General features: G+C 36.7%; 1 protein-coding gene across 1 annotated transcript; it reads left to right on the plus strand.

Annotated features, from left to right (window-relative positions):
- Positions 1 to 2,226: 2,226 nt before the first annotated feature.
- Positions 2,227 to 5,051, plus strand: LOC149420635 (uncharacterized). The gene is made up of 2 exons (XM_089636248.1): positions 2,227 to 2,295; positions 3,416 to 5,051. Exons 1-2 carry the CDS (start codon positions 2,245 to 2,247, stop codon positions 4,259 to 4,261), a joined length of 897 nt encoding a protein of 298 aa, XP_089492374.1. The 5' UTR covers positions 2,227 to 2,244; the 3' UTR covers positions 4,262 to 5,051.
- Positions 5,052 to 9,389: the final 4,338 nt, after the last annotated feature.

Raw genomic sequence — 9,389 nt, forward strand, 5'->3', positions numbered from 1 at the left:
AAATCATAAAAGTTAAACAACAAAATCGAATAATTGATTTTATTAAAACCCTAAGAGATATTAGAATTTTTTATTAAAACACAAATAACTTAGTTTACATCACTTTATTTCGATACAAAATCTCAACATGTTTCGTGAACCAAGTTCACATCATTAGGAGCACAAGTATACTAAAGTTATAATTAAAATTAGGTCTAGAAAGAAGAGGTAGAAGGAGTAGGGAGGGGTAAGAGTGGGGGAGGGTTATTCAAAGTGGGAATTAAAATGTCATTAGACGGGAAAGACCGGGTAATTGGGAAAATATTTAAAATGGGGTTTATAATTTTTTTTTGTTTATTAATAATATCTGCTTTCATATTCACGTGTTTTCTTATTTCTAAGATTTCAAAATTATTGATTTGAGATACCTTGTAACCAGAATGTAGTATTTTAAAACCTGAATTAATATCGAAAGTATGGTCGTTATTTAATAATAATTTTAACGTTAATTTGCGGATCATTTATCAAAGTCACATAAATTTTTATTTTTTATTTTCGCGCAGGTACCACAATATTGAAAAAAAGCAAATAAGAAAAAAAATAGAAACACGACGATTTCATATTTGAAATGAGAATCTAAGGATGCGTTGTTTCAAAGAAATTGAACAATCCATCCTCTTTCAAAGTTAATATTCAAGTTCTGTGAAAGTCCTATTCAAGTTCTGTTACAATCCAAGTACTTTGAAACTTGAAAAGAACTTGCACAGAACTTGAATTTTAACTCTGAAATTTGATGGATTTTTTAAATTCTGTGAATCAACCTATCCTAAATTATAAAAAAAAATTATCTGTTTATTTATCAACGAAAAACAAATATTATCTTTATAAACTTACGTAGAAAATAATATTACGCAGATAAATTCTTTGTAATGCATTTATCCGCCGCGTGGTTTCCCGTTAGTTCCGAGACAATTTTTATACATATTACCTAGTATATACATACAAGATATGGGTGACTAATTTTGTTTTCGTATTTTTTTGCACGTAAAATAAATAGACCAATCAATAAATACGAATCACTTCTCTACTTGTTTAAATCCCAATGCAGATTACAGTATCAACATACATCTAAAGAATACAACGACAAAATTTTCTGGAAAAAAACCTCAAGGACACGAAAATTTAATGAGATAGTTTGATAGATAAGTTATCAGATTTCAAATTTGTAGAGTTTTTTCTAGTGAATTTATCTTCGGTTACTAAGTTAATGCAAAAGTGATGTTATTGAAATTGATGATAAAGATCTGCTTTATCAGTTTTATTTTTCAAAGTAGTGAAATAACGCGCAGGGGTTATTAAATACGTAGCCTGAATTATTTATATAATTTTTGAGTTAATATCTTTAATAAATTATGTAATATATATAAATAATTAGTAAATTTGTTATGGATTATAAACAATGGTTGCAAAAATGATTTCTTAGATTTTACAGTGGTTTAAAATTGGATAAAAAATCGCCATTGAGGTGATTTCTCACGAAAACGGCACTTTATAAATTAGCCAAATATTATTTACTGAAATTATTAAAAATAATATCTTGACATAAAAATGGTTTTAAATAGCGAATTTGTTACATTAAAAACATTTGCCACCATTGGCATATTCATTTGCTTAACTATGTATCGAAGGAAAAAAAGTGTGATTAATTTTATGATGAGGTGACGAAATAACGTATTTTTGTCAGTCAAGTGTCATGTTTCTTCTGAAGAGATATACCGATAGAAGTCTGTTGTGGGGTCATTTGAGTTCCTAAATTAGTACATTTTTTCTTACATTTTCAAATACCGAAATCCTTTACCAAACGGAAAATCACTTTTACCGGCCTCCTTCTTTTGTTTTTGAACGAGGTGGAGTGCGTATCACGTGACCCGCTAGCGTTACCTAATAGCGGAACTCGGGCAAAAGAAACTGAATCTAACAGGAGAACAGCAGGAGTTGAGGTATTTTCCGAAAGAAGCCATGAATCTCCCTGGGTTGTTGTATTTATATTTGTATAAATACAACAACTTAAAGGTATTTTGAAAGACAATGCAAATTGCAAGAATTAGACTTATTTTTTAAAGAAAACTTTTAAGGAGAAAGCATAAACATTGATTGGCAACCACTTTATTGGACTCTGGATTCCGTTAGATAATCTGTTTCGTATAAATAGTGCACAGTGTTGCATCAAATTAATCAAAAAAAAATTCGAGTTGGAAAGTGAAAATGTGTCATACTCTTTGTCTGGTATTGCTGGCTCTCTCGGTCTCGGCTGTTGTAAGTAAACATTTTAACAATTTTTTAAATTAAATAAACTATTTCGCTGAAATTCAAACTACCCCACACTTTTTACTAAATCCTTGATCAATAATAAACTAATTATTTGATAATGTATTTTTTTATACGCAAATGTTTGTTTGCGTAAAAGTCCTAAATGGCGTAACTAAATACATACAATAAAACGGTCAGTGGCTGAGTTGGCAAATGCGTTGGTTTTCCACCCAGGCATTGCGAGATCATTTCTACAGCTGGCTACGTCCTCTTTCATAGCACAATATATTTTCCGCTTATAATAATGATGATTAGTGTTTTTAATTATTGTCAGATTGAATGTTGAATTTCTTTTAAAAAAATAAATCAACGCATTTGGTTGGTTTATTAAATGTTTTTGTAGAACTCTAGAACCAAATGCATACATTTCGTAAAAGGTTTATTGGGTAACAATTTAAAGAAATCAATATTGTTTTCGTAGTTAATTTTATATTATTATGTTTATATATAAGTAAATTTATGTTTATGTATAAGTACGAGAGATGGGAAGAAGGCTGATAGAGATATTGAAACAAGGGTAACTGCAGGTAACTCCATTAATGAAGGACTGAACGCGGTTGGCGCTAACAAAAAAATGTCCAAAGAAGGGAAGCTAGCAGTCCACAATGGAGTGGTGCTACCTACCCTAATGTATGGCAGTGAGGCATGGAACTGGCAGAGGAAGGAAGAAATTAGTCTGAATGCTGTAGAAATGAGATCCCTGAGGCTTATGTGGGGTAAAACAGTGTATGATCATGTGAGAATGTGGAGATCCGCAAATAATGGAAGGCTGACTTAAGCGTAATAAGTAAGATTCAGAAAGTGACTCTCAGATGGTTTGGGCATGTAGAGCAAATGAACAAAGACAGGAGTGTGTGGAGAATATATGACACAAATATGAATGGTAGGAGAAGTCGGGGACGGCCACCTTCTGTCTTACAACCTACCCCAATTATGGATGCCATAGTCTCACTGGCTCCAGAAAGTTGGGAGCACTTTCACATAAAAAAAGAATCGTTTGCTTTTCGTATGACGTTACGATGAATCAAAATTTGTGGTTATCACCATTTTATTATTTTGTTCACAGGTAGCCGAAACCAGAGACTTCTTGAAATATGTCGTACCAGAAGAATTAGAAAAAGGAATCACTTACGAGTTTGATCTTAACAGCCGATCCCTGCTTCGCTTGGAAGCCGAAAATTGCACCAAACCAGGTAAAATCTGCGACGGCTGCGCCAAAGTTTACGAGTGCATCCAGATCGGAGACGGCTTCATCATAATAGCACTGGATGACTGTCCACAGGACACCTCTTGTCTCCAAGCCACTGGGTCCTGCACCACAAACCACAACCCTGATTGTGACGAAGACATCATCGGGTATAAATTTGTCTGTCGTCAGCCTGGCCTATTCCCCGACGCGTTCAACTGCCAGCTGTATCACATGTGCGTTCCAGGAGCGACTGGCGTAGAGCCGATATCCATCCCGATGAAATGCGAAAAAGATTTTTACTACGATGCAAGGACCACGCTTTGCCGCAAACAGTTCGTCGGCGGTGACTGTCCAGACCCCGCGCCCGCTTGTAAGTCTTCCGGAGAGGTCGGGGTACTAGCCAGCAACCCGGCGCTGTACTACATCTGTGCCAGGGAGGGTGGCAGCACTTCTAACCACCCGCAGATCTTCGTTTGCGCCAATAATCAGGTGTACAGTGTTGCTCAGAGGGCGTGTGTGGACCCAACGCCAACTGCTGCTACAGGTTCGGACGGCAATTGCAAGGCTGCGGGCACCTTCTACGACCCCGCCAATTGCTTCAATAGCTACGTTTGCGATGCAGCTGGGAATAGTCCAGTACCACAGCCTTGCGAACCTAAGATGCACTTTGATTCTGTTACTAAGACATGCATCGACTTCACTTGCAACGATGTAGATAAATAGACCATGTAACTGCGTTTAGATATCTGAAAAATTTAGGTTTAAAAATTATCTAAATAATATTAAAAAAATATTCCGGTTTAATTTATTTCGTTTGATAAACTATTGTTGTGTTCTATAGAGTAATATACAATATGAATTGAAAGAGACTACAAAATTTGTTGAAAAAACTCAACATAATTGAGGTATACCTATAATCACAGATTTACTTAAAGTAAATAGTCCTATAGTATGGATTATTTCTATTGCGCCGTTCTTGTATCAAAATCACCTCAGGGGCGCTTTAAAACCTCACTATACCTTGCTTTACCTATCTTATTATACACGGTTTTTTAAAACTCGCAGTACAAGCGGACTAACTAGTGAATCCACATCACACTCGGAGTCGATTTTTTGGTATAACTTTTTGACATCAGCTTTCGTTTTCAAGTTAATCCTGTCCGAAGTTTTAATTTTTAAAGACGATATATTTAAAAAAAAAAAAAACGGCCGCAATCCCGTAATTGATACCAGCTGTTTAATCTTTTGTAAAATGCGTAGAAATGTACACAGATTTCCAAGTAATAGAATCAAAGGTAAACGATAATAATAATATACATGCGTAGATAGAAGCATATTTTTTTTTTGGTTTTCTATGTGGCGAAGATTCTCGCTTGTACTAGGTACTAGTTTCTGGACACCGGTATAAACATCAACCATTTTTTTCTTGAGTCCTGTCCTCATTAATCATCAAAAATGGAAGTTTTTTTATCATTACACTTTCTAAAAATAAATCACAGTAAATACCAAGTTTCCAGAATTCTTTGTTTCCATTTAATACCTTAAATTGGCCAAAATACAACTTTACCAATCAGTGTAATCTTTATAAGCGAGAAGATGATAGGTTTAGTGATTACTAATAATCCTGTAATACACGTTACGTAAATTGTAGATAGAAATCACATGAAAATAACATCGGCGCTGTCTACGATATTTTAATGTTGGTTGCTCAACGCTCAAGGATGTCTGAAATGTCAAAATGTTGGTATCTACGCATTCGAAATATGGGAAGCCTGAAAGATATTGAAATAAGGTTAAATTCAGGTAATTCCATTAATGGAGGACTGAAAGCGGTTGGCGCTAACAAAAGGAAAATCCAAAGACGCGAAGTAAGCGGTCCACTACCGGGTACCTACCCTGAAGTGTGGCAGTTAGGCATGGAACTGGTAGAGGAAGGATGAAAATAGACTGAAACCTGTAGACATGAGATCCCTGAGGCGTATGTGTGGTAAAACCATGAATGCTCGTGAGAGAAATGTGTACTTCATCAAATAATTCAAAGCTGATGAAAGCGTAATGAGGAAGATTAAGAAAGGGACTCTGAGATGGTTTGGTCATGTAGAGCAAATGAACGAAGAAAGAAATGTAACGAGTATATACGCAAATGTGAATGGTAGCAGAAGTCGGGGACGCCAGAGGAAGACATGGCACGATCAAGTGAATCAGATATTTGAGTCAAGTCATGTTAAGAGTCGACGCATGAGAAGGTATATGAATTTGAATGGGGCAAGGAGTGTTTGCGAATACCGAGTTTGGCGGTCCGTCTTCGTAATGGGGTTTAAACGAACCGGAGTACAGGTGTTATATACTCTCGTGTCTTTACATTTTAAATAAGAGAGTTGTTTTTTAAGCTTTTTAAGGCTACAATTGTTTGGAGAGATTCGTTGACTTTATAAATTGTTGTTATAAATAAATAAACTTTTTAAATTATAGACTTTTCAGTCTAGTTAAATGTAACATTTTAAACTTCAAAGTGATTTCCGCACTAGAATCACAATTGCTCAGAGCCAGTAAAGCCAGCAGATGAAGGATGTAGGGATGAAAAGGATATGGTAAGGATAACGTTTGGGGACATTATTCATTATGTTATAAACCATTTTATTAATATTTTGTCTAAGTTAAGGCTTTTTAGTCACTAGACCCATTTGCGCTAAATGACATCAATCCATTTCGAACGGATGAAGGCCATCGGATTGCTAACGCTACAAAGGCAGGAATTCAAGGGACTTGTTGGGAGGATACGTTAAAGTCATTTTTTAAACCTTTTTCAAAATTGTTTTCTTGATTGTGTAAAAAAACCGATTATGTTTTAATCTAGATTTTTTTTAGAACTTAAGTTCCTTTTTCTTTAAGTCCGATGAAATATAATTTTGTTTATGCGGACAAGATCTAAAAGTGAGCCAAATCTCGATTATTTATAACTTACTTTTGTTTAACTCAATAAGTTATCATGCGACATATACAAATGAAAATCTATAGTTTTACGGTCAGATTGTATTGAGAACTTATACTGCAATGACAAAAAAATGCATAAATATATTTTCTGTTTTGAACTAACTGCTGGAAATTTACTCCACATAAATCAATTTGTTAATGTTTATATTGTTTATGTTGTTTTCAGCGATTACTATTATCTATTTGTTGATTTATGGAAAAAAAACATGGAAAATCACGATCCAGTGTTTACACTCAGATCTATGAACTTTTTTGTTTGTTTGTGTTCCATTTAAATGAATGTTAACAAGAAGTGAATCACATTGCTGGCAAACCAAAGTATGTTAATGAAATAATTGGCTTAAGCCACCAGATTTTTTTAACAAAGAATGGTCTATTTTTTGGTGCGAAAAGTTAATATTTTCCACCGTGAAACAATTATGTATATTGATTCAAAAGAATTGATAGACTACAATATGAAGGATTGAACTTTGCCATTGGTCCGATAGATTGCATCTCATCAGGACCAATATGCTGTGATAAGAAATTCATAAGATTAATGAATAAGCCATGGTCCCATTGGGACCTTGCCCTAATGGCACCACGTGTAGTTCTAGAACATGTATGGCCAATCCAAATCCAGATTGCAATACTCCACCTAGTTATGGATACAAATTTAAATGCTACCAAGTAGTCTGTTCCCGGCTTCCTCTCGACTGCCAAATATATCACTTGTGCGTTCCCGAGGATATAGTTGACCCTGGGATTACAACGACGCCTGATACTTGAACGATAGATAGCACACCGGAATCAGGGAGTTTTTTTTATATATATCTACTACAGATAAGCTCAACAGTATCAGGTGTTCCAACGATAGATACCACTGTGAATTTTGGAAGCTCAACCGTAACAGTTGTACCAAAAATTGACAGTACACTGGATTCAGGGAGTTCAACCGTGCCAGATATTCCAACAATAGACAGTACACTGGATTTAGGGAGTATGAAATGTTGCAACGATATATACCAATGTGGATTTTGAAAGCTCAACCGTATCAGTTGTTTCAATAATTGCCAGCACACTGGATTCAGGTAGCTCAACGGTGTCAGTTGTTCAAACAATAGACAGCGCACTATTCATGGAGCTACACAGTATTGAATGTTCCACCAATATATACCACTGTGGATTTCGGAAGCTCAAACGTTTCGTCTCGACAATTGATAGCACACAAGATTTAGTGAGCTCATCCATGTCAGATGTTCCAACAAAAGATAGCACACTGGATTCAGGGAGCTCAACCGTGCCAGATGTTCCAACAATAGATAACACACTGGATTCAGGGAGCTCAACCGTGCCAGATGTTCCAACAATAGATAACACACTGGATTCAGGGAGCTCAACCGTGCCAGATGTTCCAACAATAGATAACACACTGGATTCAGGGAGCTCAACCGTGACAGATGTTCCAAAAATAGATAACACACTAGATTCAGGGAGCTCAACCGTGCCAGATGTTCCAACAATAGATAACACACTGGATTTAGGGAGCTCAACCGTGCCAGATGTTCCAACAATAGATAACACACTGGATTCAGGGAGCTCAACCGTGCCAGATGTTCCAACAATAGATAACACACTGGATTCAGGGAGCTCAACCGTGCCAGATGTTCCAAAAATAGATAACACACTGGATTCAGGGAGCTCAACCGTGCCAGATGTTCCAACAATAGATAACACACTGGATTCAGGTAGCTCAACCGTGCCAGATGTTCCAAAAATAGATAACACACTGGATTCAGGGAGCTCAACCGTGCCAGATGTTCCAAAAATAGATAACACACTGGATTCAGGGAGCTCAACCGTGCCAGATGTTCCAACAATAGATAACACACTGGATTCAGGGAGCTCAATGATATCTTATAACACAACGACAAATGTTCCAATCGTACAGAGTTCAACCGTATCTGGGAACTCCACATTATCTATAATCACTACGACAGATAGCGTAACAGATTCAGGAAGTTCATCGATATCATTTGTTCAATCAACGGATATTACAACCATGTTTATGACATTTGATTCCAATACCGAGGGTTTACGTGCTATAAATATTATATCTTATGAATTCCATTGCGGTGGTGGCTTCTACTTTGATCCAAGAACGAATCTCTGTCGCAAAAAATGGTTAATGAAATTTGCCTTTCTGTAACTGACCTTTGCAAGGCTGCAGGAGATGTTGGAGTACTAGCCAGCAACTTCGCTCTCTACTACGTCTCTATCAATGGAGACACTCCTAACGATGATGAGATTTTTCCACAGATCTTTGTTTGTCTAACCTAACCTAACCTAACACCAATTTCGGGTACAGGGCCGGATGGAAAGACATGCCTCGCAGCGTGGAAGTTCGCGGACTCTAGTGACTGTACACACTACATGGATTTATTTTTTATTTTTTATATTTACTCCACACAGGAGGCCCTGAAGAAAATAATTTCCCTCGGGGCCTATGTCATCTTTGGGGATGCTGTGTGGAGGGTCTTTTTGTGGAGAGGAAGGAGTGAACACGGGTCTTGAAGAGTCCCATGTTGTAGGAGGGAGGAAACACAGAGGCCGGCAATTCGTTCCACAGCGGAGCTGTTGAAATTAAGAACGAATCGTAGATACGACCCGTTCTCATGTGACAAGTGTCAACTGTGTACAAATGTTGGGCGCGCGTTTGGCGTGTATCCCGACTACGCACCGGTGCCGAAGGGATCAATGACGCTAGTTCCTCAGAGCATCTTCCATTGTAATACCGATAGAACAAGGACAGCATACCTACCTGACGCCTGTGCTCTAAAGATTGCAGTCCGTTTGTTAAGATTGGGGAATCTATCAA

Source organism: Hesperophylax consimilis, chromosome 10 (assembly GCF_061612785.1).
Source record: "Hesperophylax consimilis isolate HC1 chromosome 10, BYU_Hcon_1.0, whole genome shotgun sequence".
NCBI lineage: Eukaryota > Metazoa > Arthropoda > Insecta > Trichoptera > Limnephilidae > Hesperophylax > Hesperophylax consimilis.

What these genes read in the sequence shown, in the direction of transcription:
- LOC149420635 (XM_089636248.1), top strand. Translation starts at nt 2,245, where the DNA reads ATGTGTCATACTCTTTGTCTGGTATTGCTGGCTCTCTCGGTCTCGGCT. An exon ending in CTCTCTCGGTCTCGGCTGTT is followed by an intron (nt 2,296 to 3,415) that starts GTAAGTAAACAT and finishes TTTTGTTCACAG; the next exon opens with GTAGCCGAAACCAGAGACTT.